This window comes from Lipotes vexillifer, unplaced genomic scaffold, assembly GCF_000442215.2.
Source record: "Lipotes vexillifer unplaced genomic scaffold, Lipotes_vexillifer_v1.1 scaffold163, whole genome shotgun sequence".
Lineage (NCBI taxonomy): Eukaryota > Metazoa > Chordata > Mammalia > Artiodactyla > Lipotidae > Lipotes > Lipotes vexillifer.
Window position 1 is genome coordinate 470134 of NW_006788722.1, and position 22939 is coordinate 493072.

General features: G+C 33.1%; 1 protein-coding gene across 1 annotated transcript in view; it reads right to left on the minus strand.

Moving 5' to 3' along the window:
• Positions 1–22939, minus strand: part of CNBD1 (cyclic nucleotide binding domain containing 1) — a 422393-nt gene that overhangs the window by 41448 nt on the left and 358006 nt on the right. The window contains 2 exon segments of the mRNA XM_007472370.1: positions 9246–9493; positions 11075–11184. Of these exon segments, the coding sequence (XP_007472432.1) occupies positions 9246–9493; positions 11075–11184 (358 nt within the window).

Below are 22939 nucleotides of genomic sequence, written 5' to 3' on the forward strand. Positions count from 1 at the left end.
CCTGTTATTTTTTTCTCACTCATCTGAAATAATCATTGGGTTTCCCATTTCTGTGTTTACTTGTGTATTGTCTATCTCTTCTCTCATCATAATATGAACTGATAGGATTGGGGCTCTTTTCAGATGTCATTCCCTTAGCACCTGGAAGAATGCCTGGATAATGCAGGTGCTCAAAATTATTTCCTTACTGACCAAACAATAGATGGATGAACTGATGGATGGATGGATGAATTTAGAAATCCTTTACTCAGCCCTCATTTGCAAATTAGAAGATGGCAAAAGGTGTCTTTCTAATTTTCCCTTGAATTACTCATTTTGATCAAGTGACAAGAACATGCTCTGCCTGCAAAGTTACACTCATTCACCTTTTGAATTGGAAGCTGACCATACTCTGTAAAAATATGTAGACAGCATCTCAGTCACCAAAGACTTTGGCAAACTACCAAATTCTATTTTATTGCTTTTGCTCCATTTTGATTTTTCAAGCCCCTTGACAAGATATTCACCCATTTTTCCACATCAATTTTAATCTCATTTCCTGATGTTGTGCTTCCAAGATAACCTTCTCTGGAGTCCTAACTCTTATTCTCTTATTATGCATTTCTGATTCCTGAATCTGACTTTTCAGATTCACCAACTGAGCTTTTTCCCTATTCACTTTCTGACTCAGTCTGCTCTCAAGTCCCAGCAAAGCCTACATTCCCAGAGCACCTTAGTTCTAAATCCCTGTAGAGAATATTTGTGTATATATTTGTTAATTTATCTTTAGATATTCTGTTATTTTTTTCAAATTTGTCTTACTTTACCAGTTCCAGTAAAATACCAACACACTAGTGTTGTTGTAAAGATTGAATGAGACTATCAGAAACATCTAGCACAGCAGCACAGCACAACACACAGCACAGAAGTCTCAGCAGCCACAGAAATATCATCTCTGTTATTATTTGATGTTATGATTCCTTTCCTTACATAATTTCGTACGTTTTCAGCCAACATATAGTTAAATGATAAGCTACTAAATGTTTGCAGGAAAGAGCAATTCCTCCTCCAAGAAATTTACATATCCCTTACCAACACTTTTCCAGTAGATCTAAGGCCTGAAAATAGATGGACATAGGATCATGAATGTACTTCCTACAAGCAAATCAGGAAAGTTTGAAGGAAGAAATCAAGTACAGCTGTGGAATGAACCTTGAAACTTTTAACTCAAATTTTCCTTCTAATATATGGTAACTATAAGCAATTTTGTGGGATTTTATATGCACTAAGACATTTAAAAAGTAAATAAAGGATGAAAGTTTTGTCTTGCATGTTATAATGTATTTCATTTTCTACTTTGAGACTTTGGAATGGTTTCTAAACTGATATTTCAATCTAATAGCCTTAATTCAGTATCTAAGATATAACAGCCTAAGAAAATAGAATCTGTGTAATAACTATACTGAATATAAATACTTGCTTACAGTAAATTCTATGCCTTTGGAAAAGATGACCATCATGAACATTCTCAGTAGATTTACAGATAACCTTGCTTGCAAATATTTCTAGGTCATTTTCTATTAAATCTTGGTGGATGTTTATCTGACATAGTCTATTGGGGTTAATTTTGATTATTGATTTGTCTAACTTTTTGCTTTCTCTTTGAAATGTACTAAATTCTACTTACCTGTCATGTGTTAACAGACACCACACAGTATACTCTACGGCACTTTTTATGTTCTGGAAATATGTAACTAAATGATAAGCTGATTTAAAAATATTTTTTAGGAGTTTTTAAGTGTACTAATTTTTTTAAAACAGCTGAATTTATGTTTCCTCCATCTCTTGTATATACAATGTTCTTATTATAAAAACATACCAAAATAATTCTAAATCTTATTCTAAAACTTAGCATATATCTTCCTTATGCACATATATTTTCTTATTCCTAAATGTGCCTTGAACTTATTTTTGAGTACTATCTAAATGTTAAGAATAAAAGAATTATAATGAAAGACATATTCATTGTAGGTCCTAATTTGGGAACTTTTACTTTTCTAAGAACTCCTCAGAAAATATTGCATTGTTGTCAGTTGTAAGACTCAGGGTAGCACTTGCTAGTTGCTATAACAAACTGAAATCTGGTTGCTTAATTCAACAAATGTTTGTCACTTGCACAAGTCTAATACTGATGTTCCTGGCTGAGCTACACTTATGGGCAGTTCCATCCAAGAAGAGGATACTAGAGTCCAAGTTCCCACCATCATGTGATTCTGATATCTTGGAGCACTTCACTTCCAGACAGTGAGTGAGATCATGAAAGATCATGGCCAGGCTGTAACAATTTCCCTCTATTTCATTAACCAGAGCCAGTTACATGTCTCCAACCTAACTGCAAGAGAGACTCTGGAGTTTAACCTTCCTCTATGCTTAGAAAGAGAAAAGGGAGATTGTTAAACCTCTAGTCAATCTCTGCCACACAGGCATATTGTTCTAGAACATGGTAAAAGAAGTAAATATTGACAATGAGAACAAATATCCTCAGTGATAGTTTCTTTTACTGGAATTTTCCTTATTAGGATGTTGGTTTAAAAATCAGATTTTAAAATGTAGTATTTTCATTATTTGTGCATAACTGTACACAGAAGTGATTTTATTGAATTACATACAAGACACATTTTACTCAATTAAATGCTTTCCTGAAAAATGAGTGACAGTCACTATTTAGCAGACAAGATGTAATATCAGAAATGCTCTTGAAAAACACTCTGAAACAAGATATAAAAAATGCAAAATAACTATTCACTTTAATTATTATATTTCAGTGGCTATAATACATGTTGGATATAACTGCCTTGTACATATTGATAAAGCACAGTATTGCCTATATTTTGATTTTCTTTTTCATGAATTATTTGTAAGAGATCAGTATTTTGTAGGGGATTAGTTTTGCCAAATAATATAAATAACCAAAAGATAAAAATACTCTACTATGAAATCATGTTTGGAAATATCAGAAGCTCTAATACTGAATTAATCAGGTATAAACTATTTTGTTTTCCAATAATTAAGTAAGCTTTTGCAATATAAATATTAAGACATCAGAAATGTAATCCAATTATAAGTTGATAAAATTACATTTGTGTATATGTAGATTTGGAGCCCTTCTAAAAATATTGAAGCATACAGTTTATGGAAAAACTTGGCCTGAAATTTTATGTGAATTAATTTGAAAACTATGTTTAAAAAATACAGGACTTTTATCAATTTCGGGGTAGGTTTGGACTTGCTATCTGATTAATATTGTATTATCTGCTAAACCAGCAAGGCACTCTGGCAAGGCTTGGTAATTTCCTATTTTATTAGCAAAATATTTGTAATAATTTCCTTTAATTTACAGACAATTACAATTCAATTATGAAGCATACAAAACATTTTCGAAGTTAAGACAATACACTGCCTAAAACTTTATATGATCTGTCAAATTTTTGCTGAAAAGAAATTTATGATTAAGGTCTTATATAATTATAAGATTGAAGACTCAAAAACCTATGAAAGTTAAAGACTAAAACTGAACTAATTATTGTTATCAAAATGTTTCATGACCAGGTAAGCAAAAGATGCATGATGAACTCTGTGATAATGCATTAAAGCCAAAATTCTGCCTGGCTTCATTTCAAACTGTTATTTGTAGTCAGGGCCAACTATTTCAATATCACCCATGTGGTTGGTGGCTTCACCTAAATCTATTGAGCTGATACTTTAATAATTCTGGGTCAGTAGAAGTAGTACTGGTCATTAATCATCATCTTCAAAAAAATCTAGTTTCCAGTAACACTTGTTTTTTTTCTTGAGAGAAGAATACCAGCCAATACACAACCCCATTAATCAAAAACATATGTAAATTCTGCCTTTTTTACTATTGAAATAATCCATCTATCTACTTCTATATCAGATACTTGATGCATTTATATATTTTTAAATTTAAAACATATTTTAAATTCTGTTATAAGGTAAATATGTAATCATAACTAAAATTGATTAAAGTAGCAGAAATGAAAAATAGGGAAAGTAACGAAGAAATAATAACGTGAGTTTATCTAGGTAAGGAAGCTACCGCAAAGTCAAAAGTGACAAAGTGACATTGTTCTTCTTTTTTTTTTTCTTTTGGCCATACTATGCAGCATGCAGGATCTTAGTTTCCTGACCAGTGATCGAACCCATGCCCCCTTCAGTGGAAGCGTGGAGTCTTAACCACTGGACTGCCAGAAAAGTCCCAAAAGTGACATTGTTCTTTTTGAATCTAGGAAAAGTAGAAAATATCATGAATTTCACTGTCCCTAAAAAGGAAGCATGCCATTTCACAAAATGAGAGAAACTTGTTCTGAAAATCTAATGAAAAATTAATGTAAGTAAATTGACTGAATTTAAATCATTAAAATATTAGGAATTTTAATAATAGGATACATTATTGATATGTAAGAGTATAAGAGAATGAAAGAGACCACATATTTGTGGAGAAATAAAGTATTATGGGGAACAGGGGCAAATGGCGGAGGAGTAAGACATGGAGATCACCTTCCTCCTCACAAATACATCAAGAAAACATCTACATGTGGAACAACTACAGAACACTGGCAGGGGACCTCAGACTTCCAAAAAGGCAAGAAAATCCCCACGTAACTGGGCAGGGCAAAAAAAAGAAGAAGAAAAAAAAGACAAAGGAATCAGGATGGGGCCTGCCCCTCTGGGAGGGAGCTGTGAAGGAGGACATGTTTCCACACACTAGGAAGCCCCCTCACTGGCAGGGATGGGGGAGCTTCAGAGCCGCAGAGGAGAGCGCAGCAACAGGGGTGCAGAGGGCAGAGCAGAGAGATTCCCACATGGAGGACTGGTGCCAACCAGCACTCACCAGCCAGAGACGCTTGTCTCCTCACCTGCTGGCGGGGATGGGGGTGGGGGTGAGAGCTGTGTGCTGACGCTTGGGCTTCAGAGGTCAGACCACAGGGAGAGGACTGGGATTGGCTGCGTGAGGACAGCCTGGGGGTGCTAGTGGGCCAAAGCTAGATAGGAGGGAGTCCGGGGAAAAAGCCTGGGCATCCCGGAGAGGCAGGAGACCTTTGTTGTGGGGTACTCAATAGATGGCCCACCATAGGAGCTTCCTTCCTGTGTGCTCACAGATGGCAGGGCAACACCTACGTGAGCGCAAGCCCTAGCCGCGGCTGTTATCTCAGACAACAGAGGCTGCCACCGTTGCCACCAAGCGTCCTGTGTGCAAGGCAGGTCACTGCCAACACTTTCCCAGCAGCCTGTGCAGCCTGCTACTGCCGAGGATCCTGCCATCCAGGGCCAGCTTCCCCGGGTGAACATACGGTGCGCCTGACTCTTGCAACTTCACGTCGGCCTCTGCTGTCGCAGGTACTCCCCGCACATCCTGTGACTGCCATATCCCTTCCTCCCCCAAGCCTCAGTGAGCAAGTGAGCCCTTATCCACCACTGCTTTCGCCCCCTCTTGCCTGGGAGGGGAACAGATGCCTGAGGGAGGCCCACACGCAGAGGCGGGGTGAAAACCAAAGCTGAACCACAGGAGCTGTGCAACCAAAGAAGAGAAACGGAATACTGCTGCATGACCAATGGATTAAATCCCAGCTATCGGCTTTGTAAACCCTACATCTATGGAATATCTGAATATACAATGAGAGTTCCCAGAGTTGAGGCTGTGGACTTTGGGGGTAAGTACACACAGGTGTAAGGCCAGATCAGAGTCTGAGCTGACCCCACAGTGGCCACAGCAGGTCCATAAACCTACCTAGAAGTATTGGAGGACTTCTTGTAGGTAGGGATTGGCTGTAACTCACTGATGGGGCAAAGACACTGACAGCTAAGGCCACAGGAAAATATTACTACTTCTTTTTTGTTGTTGTTCTGTTCCTTTTTTATTTTTCTTTTAATTGTAATTTTAATTTACTTGTTATTTTCTTTTCTTTTTATGTTTTATCTTTAATTTTTTTTAAAGTCTTTATTGGAGTATAATTACTTTACAATGTTGTGTTAGTTTCTGTTGTATAACAAAGTGAATCAGCTATACGTATACATATATCCCCATATCCCCTCCCTCTTGCGTCTCCCTCCCACCTTCCCTATCCCACTCCTCTAGGTGGTCAAAAAGCACTAAGCTGGTCTCCCTGTGCTATGCGGCTGCTTCCCACTAGCTATCTATTTTACATTTGGTAGTGTATACATGTCAATGCCACTCTCTCACTTTGTCCCAGCTTACCCTTCCCCCTCCCCACGTCAAGTCCATTCTCTACCCTACATCTTTATTCCTGTCCTGCCCATAGGTTCTTCAAGACCTTTTTTTTTTTTAGATTCCATACATATATGTTAGTGTATGGTATTTGTTTTTCTCTTTATGATTTATTTCACTCCGTATGACAGACTCTAGGTCCATCCACCTCACTACAAATAACACAATTCTGTTTCTTTTTATGGCTGAGTAGTATTCCATTGTATATTTGTGCCACATCTTCTTTATCCATTCATATGTCAGTGGACACTTATGTTGCTTCCATGTCCTGGCTATTGTAAATAGTGCTGCAGTGAACATTGTGGTAATGAGAATTCCAGATATCAGTAAAATTAAGGTAGTTGGTATGCATAGTTTTAATCTAAATGATGTGAGGTATAAATTCTGCATCTGGACAAAAATACATTACCTTCATAAACTAAATTACCAGTGGCATTATATGAAAAAAATGAATATACTTATATTGCTTAAACTTAATAACCCTGTTCTCATTTTTCTTTAGATGCTCAAGGTAATATCTGAGAAGCATGTACACAGATTACAAAACAAGTTATTTCCTATTTTCCAAAAGTTAACAACCTAAATAAACAAAGAAATCACTCTTCAAGTCCTTTTTATACTGTCAAACTAATTATTGAACATCTTCCTCTAAGATTGTATATAAATAGTTGTATATATAATTCTCCAGATAAAATATGTAACATTTATGCACTCTTTTATGTTTCTTGGATTCTGTTCTACTTATCCCAGGTTGAGGTATGGTAAATTTATTGCTTCCTTTAGGTATTTTCTAAATATTATTGATAAACTGGATCATTTAAGTGATGTTGGCTCTTCAATGTATTTTATATGGGTGCAGATAGAGTGTGAACTATATACCTGAGAAAATGTCTTTTTCTCATATGTGGATTACGTTGCCTGCACATTCTAATCTATAAAAGATTGTTATATATAGTAAAAAATTTTTGAAATTATAAAATGAATTACTAGAAAACTAAATGTTTAATTAGTCATAAAACATGTCAGTAGCTTTATAACATCTGTCTCAAATGAACAAAATACAGAATAGAATTTAAAATATGAACAACACACACAAAAGGACAGCTAAAGCTTATACTACACCATCTAGTTGAATTTTAGTTTGTTGGACGGCAAAGAAGATTCTGACACATGCTTGAAAGAAGCACTTTCATTTGTGAAATATTGGTTTACATAAAAGAGTCCGCAGTGTATTTATTTACCTTGCAGCAGTTAACATAGTTAGTACAGGAAAAGAAAAACCTAACCTATGTCAAGTGAGAATATTATAACTATAACTGGTGGCCTGTAATTATTTTTAAGTGATATGTACCTTGAGGGGTTTGGTATTTGAATTTCACAGAGGGAAAGAATATTAATCAGTGCTATTTCAAAAGTATACCTATTAAAAATGGATACATGAATTTGAAGTTAAACAAAATCAGAGTTAAGAAGGCAGAGCATACATATTCTCTGAGACATTAAAATTAAAACAAACCTTGAAATTCAGAAAAGAGAACTCAGTCAAATCATACACAAGTAATATGGAAAATTTTCTAATTGAGCTTATTTAAAGCAAATCTCTCAACCATGTTAATTTCTATACATTTCTAGATCTTTTAACCATTTATATTTCATATTCAATTGCATATCCTATTTGAATATTTATAATGTTTGGAGGGTCAATCACAGGTGACTGCACAATTATTCTTCTAATATCACTAGAGCTCTAAAATTTCAACATCAGAGAAATGCAAATCAAAACTACAATAAGGTATCACCTCATACCGGTCAGAATGGCCATCATCCAAAAATCTACAAACAGTAAACACTGGGGAGGGTGCAGAGAAAAGGGACCCCTCCTACACTGTTGGTGGGAATGTAAATTGGTACAGCCACTATGGAGGACAGTACGGAGGTTCTTTAAAAAACCAGAAATAGAACTACCTTAGCACCCAGCAATCCCACTCCTGGGCATATACCTGGAGAAAACCATAATTCAAAAAGATACATGAACTACAATGTTCATTGCAGCACTATTTACAATAGTCAGGATATGGAAGCAACCTAAATGTCCATCAACAGAGGAATGGATAAAGAAGATGTGGTACATATATACAATGGAATATTGCTCAGCCATAAAAAAGAACAAAATAATGTCATTTGTAGCAACATGGATGGACCTAGATATTGTCATACTGAATGAAGTAAGTCAGACACAGAAAGACAAATATCATATGATAGTGCCTCTTTGTGGAATCTAAAAAAAAAAGGATAAAAATAAACTTATTTACAAAATAGAAGTATGGTCACGTATGTAGAAAACAAACTTATGGTTACCAGGGGTTAAGGTGGGGAGGCAGATCAATTGGCAGATTGGGTTTGACATATACACACTACTATATATAAATAGATAACTAATAAGAACTTGCTGTATAGCACAAGGAACTCTACTCAATACTCTGTAACAGCCTATATGGGAAAAAATTCTAAAAAAAAAACAAAAGAGTGGATATATGTATATGTATCACTGATTCACTTTGCTGTACACCTGAAACTAACACAACATTGTAAATCAACTCTACTCCAATAATTTTTTTTTTAATAAAATAAAATTTCATATAAAAGTTTAAATACTGCAATCCATGGAGCTTCATATACACTTGATCTATTGGAAGATAGTACACACTTGACCTGAACCAGAAACACTTAAGCAATGACTATATATATATATATATATTCCAGAAAAGGAGAAAATGTTGCTATTAATGGTAACTTGGGAATTGGCAGAGAGATTTTAGTAATTTAAAATCAGTCTTTTAAAATATTGCTAATATATTCTAAAAGTAGCACAATTAAGTCAGATAGACTATGAAGTTATAAAGGGGGTTATATATAGATATGCTGTCTCTGTAAATAACATACATACACCCATACTTACTTGAGTGTCTCAATTTGTCTGCGAAATATGTCTATTCTTGCCAAAAACTCATCAAATAAAGTGGTATAACAGTTGAAATAAAAGACATTTATGTATTTACCAAGTAGGTCCTTATCTTCAATAATTGCCATCTTAACGTCTTTTCCAGTAACTATTGTGTATGTGAAAGGAACTTGAAGAACACTAATCTCACCAAAAGACTCCTTCTCCTTAAGTTGACCCATATACACAAGTTTTCATATTTTTTTCTGTAAAAGATATAGTAACTGATGTTTAATGAAACCACTTTCATATAATGGATAAATAAATTTGGTATATGGTATTTAAAATAAATTAGCAGTTTCATGCAAATCAGAGAACATTTATTTATATATGTATTTAAATTATATTAGAAAAATAATAGATTGGTGAGAACTTCAGCATATCTAAGACAGTTGAAGGCACTGTAGTTTAGTGATCTAGAAATTAAATGTGTTAATACACCAAGATGTTTTTGAAATCTTGAACTCATTCCATTTTTTAAGGTCCTAGGATACTGTTTTGTAAGCATAATTTAGAATGCTTTGTGAACCACCATTTGTTACCTCAATTCCAGCTGCAAGGCACAGTTGTTGAACCAGCAAAGAATAATGAAAATAAGCAGAGAGTGCCAGGAATTGAACTGATGAGATGATTAACTGCAAAAGATGAGATTCTACCCTAACTTATTCGTATAAATTAAAAAAAGAAAATGGAAAGTGAGTTTGACTCAGGTAACTAGCAGTTTAAGTCCAAATAAGGAATTTTGTGGAAAAGATCTGACAGTAGTTTCAATATGCATAGTTCTGGAGAAAAAAACTGAAACTCCAAATTATCTTTTCAGGGAGAGCCCAACAGTATTAAAACAAGGATGAGCTGCTGAGCAGTAAGATAAAAAAAAAAAAAAATAGATTGTAGCCCTCAGGGTAGGACAGTGACAGAACTCAGAAGAGGTGAAAGCCTTTACTAAGTACCCTGGGGTCAAAAGCCAATAACTAACTAGTTGATATGCCACTTATATAAATGGAAAATCTTCACACTGCATATGACTAGTACAGCAAAATTCAATGAAGTTTGCATATTAAATTGAATTACGTTGAAGACTGCCTAACCAGCCAAAATGGATTAGTTCTAACTTTTCTGTCACTATGTATTAGTGCTTTGCCTATTCTAGAACTTCATAAAACTGGAATCATACAGAATGCACTGTTCTGAGTTTGACCTTTTTTCCCAACTTAATGCTTTGAGATTCATCCATATTCTTATATGTATCATAAATTCTTTTTATTGAGGCATGACATTCCAATGAATGAATATACCACAATTTTTCTATCCATTCAGCTGTCAATGGATATTTGGATTACCTACAGTTTCTGGCTTATGAAGGTTCATGTAAGTCTTTTTGTAAGCATATATTTTATTTCTCTTGAGTAAATATCTAAAGTGGAATTTTGGGGTCATATATTAAGTGCATTTTAACCAATCTGATATGCTTATAAAAGTACTTAGTTGTAGTTTTAATTTGCATTTCTCTGATAAATAATGATGTCAAGCATCTTTTAATGTGCTTCTAGGTTGTTCCTAAGTCTTACAATTCAATATATATTACAACTTATTTTACATTCCTGCATCTTACAACTCAGTGAAAAGAAGAAAATAAATGCAACAAAAATTAGTCAAAAATTGAACAGCTATTTCACAAAAGAAGACAAGTAATAAATGACCAATAAACACAAGAAAACATGTTCAATATCTCCTATTCATTAAGATAGGCTAATTGATTAAAAAGAATACATAAGTTTAAAACTTACCACTTTTCTTAATTGTGGTTTTGAAAGTCCTACAATACTTCTGCAAATCTTACAATATCCAGAATTAATATAAGCCACAAAAGAGATTATATTTCCACTTTCCACTATCACTGAAAACAAAAGAGACAATTCATTATTTCACACATTTTTATAAGAAATTATTTTAGATATTTTGACAATAAAAGTTGACATTTAATTCAACAACTATTGAGTAAATTTCTTAATGAATGACAGTTTATAGCCAGTCCTCTGTATATGATAAAAATTTACATCTGATATTTATATCAGCAACTAATATAGAAGTGAATATTGACAAGAATTTGGCAGTAAAATCAATGGTGTGCTAGTAAACTGTATGGTGGAGGAGAGAAAGATGAGTGTGGGACAAGCCCCAAGCCATAGCATTTGCTGATTTTCATGGTGTAGATATTTTAACCATGGCTAGTTTGAAACTGCCAATGGTTTAACAACTGGCTCAAAAAATCTCTGAATATTTAACATTTGGATCTTCAGAGCTCAAAGTGTATAATAAAAAAATAAATAGAAGGTTATTTAATTGTCACCAGTCATTTATTTTGCTTAAATAAAAATTTATGGTAACTCTTCTACTGTCTTATATTTTGTTTCTTACAGCCAAACAATAATATTATAAAGTTATCGTCAAATATCAAAGGATAATATAGCTGTAGAATTATGTGTAAATTGTATAGACATGGGAATTTTTTCATAGATCCTACTCTTAAAAGTAAAGAGTAGTGTTTTGCCAAGATGTTATATGATTGTAGAGACTGTTTTACTTCTTTTAGTCAATCAGCAGGACATAAAGGAAAATATAGAGTCTCCTGGCAATTGTTACAGGTAAGAGAAGCATGCACTTAGATAGTAAAGAAACCCATTATTTTTAACTGTTAGAGCTGCACTACTGTAAATTTTTTCTTGAAAGTCAAGCCTTACATAGATCACAGAGAAGCATACATAATATCAAAGTGAATAAAGATCATGGGAATTTGTATTAAAGGCAAGTTAACGATGGAAAAGCTGAATCACTGCAGCAAAATCTATGAGGCAGTCTCACTCCTTATAGGGGACATTTATTGCCTCAGTAATTGTCTATGGTCTCTGTACTAATCATAGAAAATGTTTATCTTAATGAAGACAACACAGCAAAACCGTTTTCATCTAGGTAAGCAGGCTGAATTTAATGACATTAAAAAAAATGTCTCATCACACTTAAGAAATGTTAAATATTACTTTTTGACTAGAAAAACAAACATACCAATGCCTGTGAAAACTCAACACCTTTCTCTTTTTTTCTTAATTTTATTTATTTAGCCTCTAAACCTTTTTCCCATTACAAAGAACTTATGCCAGTGATGTCAAGATAAATGTTGTCATCTCCATACCCTTTCCTCTTGGGTTACATAGAAAGCTATGAACAGCATAGAAAGATCCAAAGGATTATAACACAATTTTAAATGAAAATATTTAGTCATGGACTATATAAATGACATTTTATTCATTATTATTTACAGGTAATATTCAGGAAATAAAGTTGATTTATATTTAAAAACAGAGTTTCAGTTTAGGAAGGTGAAAAATTTGGGAGATGGATGATGGTGAGAGTTGCACAACAATGTGAATGTACTTAGTGTCACTGAACTGTACAATTAAATATGGTTAAAATGGTATGTTTTATATTATGTGACTTTTACCAAAATAAAACAAAAATTAAATAAGGTTTTAAAGAGCCTCATCAAAACTCAAACTCATATCCTAAAACCTGAAAGCATTAGACCTTTATGAAAAGAACAAACTTGACTTTATCTTGAAAGTAAATTAGAAAGAGAAGAAAACCAGAAGGATTCATAGAAAGTGAATATCATGTATTGTTCTTTTCCTTCCTGTTGTTTTTCATGTGCCAGGAAATAGTCACAAGTCTAATAAAACTATTTTATTCCAATTTTCAGATCAGTTAGAAGAAGTCATGATAAGAAGGATAATTCCCAACTGGCTATTAGCATCAACACTGGGACAGTTAAGGTCTCAGTTTAAATGGAAACTAGTGATTAGAAAGATTGTTAAAGGACATCTTCTTAATTAAGATAAACTCAAGTCCATTAGCCTAACAGACCAAAACACAGTTTTGGAGCAGAAGTGTGTCTGAGTATCAGCAAGACTGATGCAGCTTCAAGCAGAACATGCATTAGCTTAATGGATACTATTTCTCCTTGTAAAACTAGAGTACTAGAAAAAGAACAATATAAAAAAAATAGTGCTAATGAATGCTATTTTTGAACTTTAATGTCAATTTGGGGAAACATTTTTGAACATGTTTTCCTTATGAATATATTTTTTGCTTTCCTAAAGTGTTAAGAAAGATCTTGGTTAAAAAGGACCTTGCATTTACTGAGTATTTCTATAAGGGTCCATACTCATGAAACTTTAACCAATATTAAACACTACTTATTTTAAAATGTATATTTATATGAAGATAAATAGCATTTATGGATAAATGGAAGCAAATCCTGAATAGAAATGCATATCAGAAAAATTGAACACTGATTAATTATCTAATTTCCATTTATACTACACCTTCTGAATTCATTGCACGTTAAGATAAGTCATTCTTCTAAAGTATGAGTACTATATGTAAAATACTGTCATGCATATTAAATACCTGCCACTTTGCATAAGAAATTAAAAATAAGTTAGCATTTCTCTAATCACACAAACAGATTTGGAAAAAAGTTGTACTAATTATTGATAGAGGAAATCCAGAGAAATATGGGTGAAAGAAATTTAAATTTTGAACACACCTCAGAAACTATTCCAAGAAAAGAATTTACTAATATAATACATTTATAGAATTTCACAGAAAGTAACAGAGTATGACTTGTTACTTATTGAAAATTAGGGCAGATGAAGAAAGTTCAGACTTGGTGTTAAATTCCCTCCACCCCTCTCTCCTTCCCCTTCTTCCCCCATTATCCCCTTTCCTCCATCCCACGCTCCAAGATAGGACAAATACTGGGGCTTACAGCCTTTTACAAGTCAGAGCAGAAGGGATTATGGAGATTTGGTGCCCAGCCTGATAGCCAAGAAAGCCATACCCTCACCTCAACTCTCTCACCATATTCAAATCTTCATTCAAATCTCACCCTCTCATGACTCTGCTAGTTTATCCTACAGTTTAACCTGCTATTACCAGCTCCCTTACCCCACTCTGCTTGTTTTCCTCATGGTTTATTTATCATCTAACATACTATCTAATTTACTGATTTATTTCTTGTGCTTACTGTATATTACATCCTCTAGCCACTAGGATGCAAGCTCCATCAAGACAAGGATTTTTATTTTTATCTTTCTTTCACTCATGTATTTGCAAAGTAGCTACTGAATAAATATTTGATGAAAAAATGCAAGGTCTCAATATTAAATTGCAACTTCCTCAAAAGGTTAACTGAGCACGAGAGGAAGCTCAGAATATGGTAGCTTAGGTTTTTATGGAACCAAGTTGCACAACTAAAAATTCTGGATGAAATAGTTTTAAATATATGAGGTGGTAAAAGGAAAAAAAAAAAACCCTCAAAAGCCAGAAATAAAAAGAAAGTGCAGTCACAGAGGTAAGAAAGCCCTAGAGACAGTGGCAAAGTCTGTCTGAGAGATCAGATGTGGACATCCTCCTTCATAAATCCTTCAAGAACAATATTCTTGGGAGGTGAACTTGAAAAAGCCCACCTTACAAAGAGAGCTCCTGAAGATATTTTCCTCTTACTTGTGGTGCTAAAAGGAATGGAAAAAGAGAAGAGAAAGTCTCTCTGAAAATTCCTAACCATAGCTCATGATATTGGGGCTAGAATCTACACCACGTGCAAGGCGTCACAGATTTAATTTTTAATTTTGTTGACCTGCAACTCTAAATGCCTAGGAAAAAATTCTTTCTGGATAAATTAATGTTTATCCAGGCTTCAAAGAAGTCTAACAGATATGAAGATACTGTTTTAGGGAAAATGAGCCCTTAATAAAATATGCATTACCAAATATATTAGCAAACCAGCACCATTAATTATAGTCACCACACTGTTATAAACATAACTATACATATACTCACATTGCTATAGTTTTTGTTTGTTTGTTTGTTTTTTGCGGTATGCAGGCCTCTCACTGTTGTGGCCTCTCACATTGTAGAGCACAGGCTCCGGACGCGCAGGCTCAGCGGCCATGGCTCACGGGCCCAGCCGCTCCGCGGCATGTGGGATCTTCCCGGACCGGGGCACGAACCCGTGTGCCCTGCCTCAGCAGGTGGACTCTCAACCACTGCGCCACCAGGGAAGCCCCTCAGGGGCTTCTTTTACAACAGCAGTGGGGAAAAATCAATCTTCTCCAAACTTTAGTGTTCTCCAAACATAACTGTTTCTTTTCGAATTATGGTTTTCTCCGGGTATATGCCTAGGAGTGGGATTGCTGGGTCATCTGGTAGTTCTATTTTTCGTTTCTTTTAAGAAGCTCCACACTGTTCTTCATAGTGACTGTAACAATTTACATTCCCACCAACAGTGCAAGAGGGTTCCCTTTTCTCCACACCCTCTCCAGCATTTATTGTTTCTAGATTTTTTGATGCTGGCCACTCTGACCGGTGTGAGATGATATCTCATTGTAGGGTTTTTTTTTCTTTTTTTTTTTTTTCTGCGGTAAGTGGGCCTCTCACTCTTGTGGCCTCTCCCACTGAGGAGCACAGGCTCCGGACGCGCAGGCTCAGCAGCCATGGCTCACGGGCCCAGCCGCTCCGTGGCATGTGGGATCTTCCTGAACCGGGGCACAAACCCGTGTCCCTTGAATCGGCAGGCGGACTCTCAACCACTGAGCCACCTGGGAAGCCCTACTATAGATATTTTAATATATTTATATACACATGATATATACACATTTATAGCAACATCAGAATTAGGAAATATAAAGTAAAATTATATTTATAGAAAAGTAAGAGACAGAATTATTCAATTTGATTACCAAAATTAACCAGTGCTTACAGAAAAAACTATAATCAATCCAAACAAAAATATTAAATTAATTAAATATTAAACTAAAAAACTAATGCTATATCTTAAAATTTTATTATTAAAATTTAGCATTACATCGTTTTTTGTTTTTGTTTTTTTATGCATTATAATTAAGGTCACATTTCAAATGGCCATGAATTTAAATATTAGTTTATTTGAATCAAAATTTAAAAATTAGGGCTTCCCTGGTGGCGCAGTGGTTGAGAGTCCGCCTGCCGATGCAGGAGACGCGGGTTCGTGCCCCGTTTCGGGAAGATCCCACATGCCGCGGAGCGGCTGGGCCCGTGAGCCATGGCCACTGAGCCTGCGCGTCCGGAGCCTGTGCTCCGCAAATGGGAGAGGCCACAACAGTGAGAGGCCCGCATAACGCAAGAAAAAAAAAAAAAAAAAAAAAATTTAAAAATTAAAACAGTCACCTCTTCAGGCAATGTACCAATAGTCCTCAACTACTCTTTATCTTCAGTAGTCAACAGATTTAATTAATCTCTCCTGTTCTTGACACACTTTTCTGCTCTTCTCATAATAACTTCCTTTTCTTAGTGCTGAGGATACCCTCAGACTATCCTCTATGTACTGTGCAGAAAGAGTCAGTTTTTTTCCTCCCTAAAAAATGTCTCTTCCATTTTCCCCCAAAATGGACAAACTGGCATTTTTCTGGTATTAAACATCAATTCCCCTCCATTAAAAAATTGGATTAAATCTTAGACTTATTTAATTAAACTGGTGTTAGTGTGCAACTTTGAATTCTCTTTACTTTTCCATTCTCTCTCAGTAGATGATACTGATAGATAGATAGATAGATAGATAGATATGTAGATAGATGATAGATAGATTTTCTATAGACATATTTATAAACACAGATATTCAAAAGTAAAGGTATGAATATATGGATATGGGTATATAGGTGTAGGGGCTGTGTATATACAATATTTCATAGAATTCCATATTTCTCTATTTCTTCTTTACATATACTCTGTCTTTTCATGGTATTTTGCATGATATTCAAAGATCTGCTATACAGATTAAGGTTAATATTACTACTCTTGTTACATAGGCTTTAGTGAGCCTGCTGTTTTCAGAATCACACATTCAGTTTTCTCTTTTTATTTGAATTTGGAGCACTAAGTTGTAATACTGAATTTAATTTCCATCATGCTTGATGATTACTTTAGTAAATATAAGAAATGTATTTAACTGTGTCTACCATAAAGTAAATTCTGTATACAAGTTTGCTGCTTTCATACTAAATTTTGACTCTCAGGCTTTCCAGATATTCCAACCATATCTGGGCTTTTAATAAAAAATCACTAAAGGAATGAAAGAACCATGAGCAAGAGTCAGCATAAACTCAAAACTATAAATACAGACCTCAAACACTAGAATTACCAGAATGTAAAATGCTTATATATGAAATGCTGAATAATACAAAGGTAATTTCTGGAAGGACTTGTGTAAAATAGAATTTTTTCTTATAAGTTTGGGAAAATTCATTAGATCAACTGATGGAGTGTGTGTTTTTTTTTTTTTTTTTTAATGATTATTACAGCAATTCTTTTTGGTACTTTCTAGTTTTCTAATTCATACTTCTCTTTCATTTGACATTTTATATTTTCTAGAAATGTATTCTTTTCATCTAGTTTTTCAATATGTTAGAATAAACTTGTTTACGACACATACTTCTGAAATCTTTATTGTGTCTTTATTATATTTCATGTGCTTATAAGGCTTTTTCCAAAATGACTTTTTCTAAACAGCATTTTATTTCACAAATAGCTTGTTTCTGTGTAAATATTGCTTCTTAGTTCATTGATCTCTGTCTTTATTTCATTATTTTTTTTAATTCTTTTTTTCTTGTTTTCTAGTAAATGTATTTAACACTACACATTTCTTCTCTCTACTGGCCCAACTATACCTCATATGTTCTGAAATATAGTGATTTTACTATGATTTGGTTGAGAGTTATTTCTTAATTTCCTTTTTTAATCAGTGGGGTACAGCAACATGTATTTATTTCAGTTCCAACATTTGGGACTGTACTTTTTCTATTCTTTTAAATCAATTTTAAGTTTTCTTGTTTTGTTTTGTTTTACACTTGACTCTGTGTGACCATTATATACAATATATTTTTGTAATTATTCCTTATTTTTTACATGCTGGGGTAAAAGTTCTGTTGATGTGGAGTTCTTCATATATATATATAAAAGTTTGACTTTTTAAAATTGTAATGTGCAGTTTACAGTTGTTAATCTATTTGATCTCTCAGTTCCTGAGAAAGTTGTGTAAACAAACTACAATGATTATGATTCTTTCTCTTTTTTTTTAATCACAATAGTTTTACACTGCATTCTATCCTGCTGTATATTAAGATTCTTTTATCAGCTTAACTCAAATAGTTTAAATAAATGCAGCATGCCATTAATATTTTTCTGTGGCAAGATCTTCTATTTTAATTTTTCCTCTTTTACACTTGTCAGTATTTCCTAGTCAGCTTTCCATTTTAGTATGTATAAATAAATGTCATTATTTTTGAAAGACTCCATAGTATGGAGGTATTATAATTTAGGTCATCATTTTTCTAAAGTTGAGGTTTTAAACGGTTCCAAGTCTTGCTATTTAAAAATACGCTACAATAAATTTCCTTCCTGGACATCTGCAGATAAGTGCACAGTTTTCTATAAATTAAATTCCTTATAAAACATGTAATAATAAATTCTGATAAATTTTGCTAAATCAGAAAATGAAATCTAATTATTGTTTTAATTGGCATGTCTTTGATATTTACTGAGGATTAAAGTTCATTTATTTATGTATTTACCACTTGCATACTTTTATGAATTTTCATTCATACATACTGCCCATTTTCAATTTTGACATTTTTGTCTTTTTTATCTGTAGTAACTCTTTATGTATTATGGTTCTTTAATCTTTATCATTATATACATTGCAAATATTTACTTCTGGTTTCCTAAGAATGATTTTACTTGTTTACAATTTGCCACATAATTTTTATGATTTTGTTTGTGGTCAAATCTGTTAAGAGTTTTTTTCATAATATCCATATATTATTGAGAAGATTATTACTAATAAAATGATTATATATTGTTTTAATAGATTTATAGGATTTTGCATTTTAATATTTCCTATAATTTACAATTTGAATAATGTATAAGAATTTTCATCTCAAATGGGTAGAAGTCCCAAAAACAATTGTTGAAAATTCTATCTTATCCTCATTGATTTGAAATGTCCTTGATTTCATATATAAATTGATATAAAGTTATGAAGGTTTTTCTGAACTTTATTGCAATCCACTTTTTAAATTATTTTACTATTAGAATATGTTTTGATAACTGTGAGATAAATTTCCCAACTGAAGTTTTACCAAATTTTCTTAGAACATATTAAATGTTTGCTCTTCCAGACAAAATTATGTTGCTGAATATTTATGTTTGTCCCCTTCAGATTCCCTTTCTGACTTTCTCTACTCTGTTAGCTTTTTGTTAAATTTGGCCAATAAGAGGCAAAGGAAGGAGATAATAAATGAGAGAATTTGAGGTAGTTATTTCCCCCATCTGCCATTTTGAGGGACTACCGTGTAGCAGAGGCTGAATACCTGTACCAAAGACCCCAATTGCCACAGGAAAAACCTGTAGATACAATGTGTAGTCAGATCCTGATAATTCCTCCCTCCCCTTTCCCCTTCAGACTTAGACTTTGTAGTGATTTCCTACTATTGGAAGTCCCTGTATTGCTTCACCATCTTTAGTTAGTTTCCCAAAATCTTACCCTCACTTTTGTAAGTAGTGCATTCCTTAGACTCTTTTTCATCATTCCCATCTAATATGCTGTCTATTTACTTCCAGAAGCCCAACTGATACCTACAATTTTCTTTTCAAGTCCCATAGAGTATTCTGACAACATTTTCATTTCCATTCTATTCAATTCATATATTAATTTAGGTAGAAATATATGTTTATCATATTCCCGTCTAGCTTCTAGTTCCCCAGTTTTTTTAATACCATCCCCCCAAACTATATAGTTTGTCTCATAAAGGGTTTGCATTTTTCTCTTAGTTCATTTCTGGACATTTAAAATTCTGTTGATATTTTAAGTGATGTGTCCCATTATTTTGCATAGTTTTTGTTTCTTATATAAATTATGAATTGTTGACTTAAGAAATGAAAATTGATTCTTCTTGGTGTAGTAAAAGAGAAAGTTTTGAAGAAAGGATTGACATTTAACCCAAAGTCAATTACATTTATGGTGCCAGAGTCAGAATAAATCAGGATTCATAATGCCATACTTAAGATTTTTATTCCACAAAAATAGTAGTGAACAAATTTGGGTCAGGTGCCAGATCCACAGAGGATTTCTTTCTATGCAGTAGGGGTTGATCACCAAAGAAGAATTTAGATGACATTACCAATGATTGACTATATATATGCTAAGTAAACAGAAACATTTAAAAGAAAACATTTCAAATAACATAAGAAATGTAAGACTATAATCTTCCAAAAATATTTCTGATTCACTGATATCATTCTTTCTCTTACCTAGCACCATGATGCTAGGAAAAAGATGCACATATATGTATATATATATATGTATATGTGTGTGTGTGTGTGTGTGTGTGTGTGTTTAGCTTGACTTTATCTCACAGGGCTCTTTAGAGGACCAAAGAGATAATCTTTATAAATAGCAATAAATTAATAGAAGAAAATTATTTTCTTATTTGTGTAGAAAAAGCTTCTTCATTTTCACCTGACATATATTTTAGCCATAAATTATAGTTAACCATGGTAATTGTCCATTTAACAAGGATACACTGATTAGTGACTTCATTCTGACACCACCTAAACATCTACATTGATTTCAGTTCAATTACTTAAGCAATATTATTTTAGAGATGAATAATCACATACTAAATGGACTGGCCAACAAAGTACATGAATAGTATGATGCATTTATCATTTGTACATAGTACAGATTATAATTAAATTTATTCATTATTTGAAATACTGATTTACCTCATTAATTTCACAATAACTAATTTTGATTCAAGATAATATTCCATTTGGTATATCTTAATGTAATTTGGACAGTGTAGGTAAATGGTTTGAGTAAAGAAATTTATTTTATTACATACATTCAGAACACTGGCTATTTATGCTCAAATTAGTTCAATCACTCTATAAGATATTTATGCAAAAGTACATTTCAGTACACCTACTGGTGATACAGCTTCATTTTTGTACACACTATTCTGACAAGAAAAATGTGTGAAGTTATTTTTTAATATTTTAATATTTTTCAAAACAACTTTAAAAAGATATGATAAATCCTATTTTCATTTTTTAATGGAATATTAATGCTTGATACTTAGATTTTGTGAACTCTTTATATTAATCCTCTTTTGTAATATCGTTTGTTGATTTTTCTGAAACTATTGTTTTTCTCTTAATCTCATTACTTTCACATGTTAGACAACTCAATGTAAATTGCATACCCATAGTTTCTTCTTATTGTTATCTCTATCTTTAACTTAATAATTAATCCATCTCAGATAATTTTTGTCACATGATGTCATGTTAAATAGCTGACTAAAGTTTTCTCCCATGTGTACAGATTATTTTCTAACACTTTTTTTTTTCAGAATTTCCTTTTTTATTTGGGCAGATATAGTCAACATACTCAAAACCTAACTTTTATCCTATGCCATATTTGAATTTTAGAATTGGTAGGGTCTGATTTATATATTCTACATAATAAGTTATCAAATATGTTTTTCTAATAACACTTTTTATTTAAAAAATTACTAGCCTTTCCCCACTGATGTATGATACTTCTTCCATTATTTACTATACATTATTCTACACACTGGGCTCTTTTATAAGCTAACAGGCTAAATGGAATGAAATGAAAAAGTTTTAGAGCTTTTATAAGAAATAAATTTACAGCATGTGTCAAAAATGATGTAATCTTTTAGACACATTGATGAAATGTATCTAATTCTAAGAATTTTTCTTAAGGAAATAATCAGGTAAGTATTTAAATATATAAGTATTCAAAACCCTGTGTGTAAGATATTTTATGCAACTTAAATGACAATCAATAGGGAAATGTTTAAATAAAGTATGATAATCCATTGGATATATTATGCTTCCACTAAAATTCATAACTTTAAAAAACTGTTACTTACATTGAATATGTTAATTTTATAACGGCCAGTGGAAATGAGTTCCATTAACTCTATAGTATTCAACTTTGGTTAAAAATATACAAAAGCCATTTGCTTCTGAATTAAAAACTTGGAAAAATAGAAAAGGTTGATGTCTGTAACAGTCAATGTTTTAAGAGTATAATTATAAGTAACTTATGCTTTGTAATCTTCTATATACAATAAATGTACACGTTGTTTATATATTATTTTCATAATTACATTAAATAAAACATTTTCTAAAATAATTTTAGAACAACTGATTCATAATGTGGTCTCTGGTAGAGGTATGCCATAATTACAGAATAAAAATAAATTGCTTTTGATCAATATGGTATAATAGGAAGACTGAGACCCCCCTTTCTCCCACAGAGACACTGATTCTACAGCATTCCATAGACCAATTCCACTTGTGAGAAATCCAGAAACTAAATAAGAGGCTCTTGTACTCCAGGTGAGCACAAAACCAGCCGCATCAAAGCTGGTAAAAAACTTCATGGCACCCTCGAGCCATAGTCTCTCACCACCAGTACAGCTCCATACAATCAGGAGAAAACTCCCAGCTCCTGATTTCTCCCTAGGAAGGGA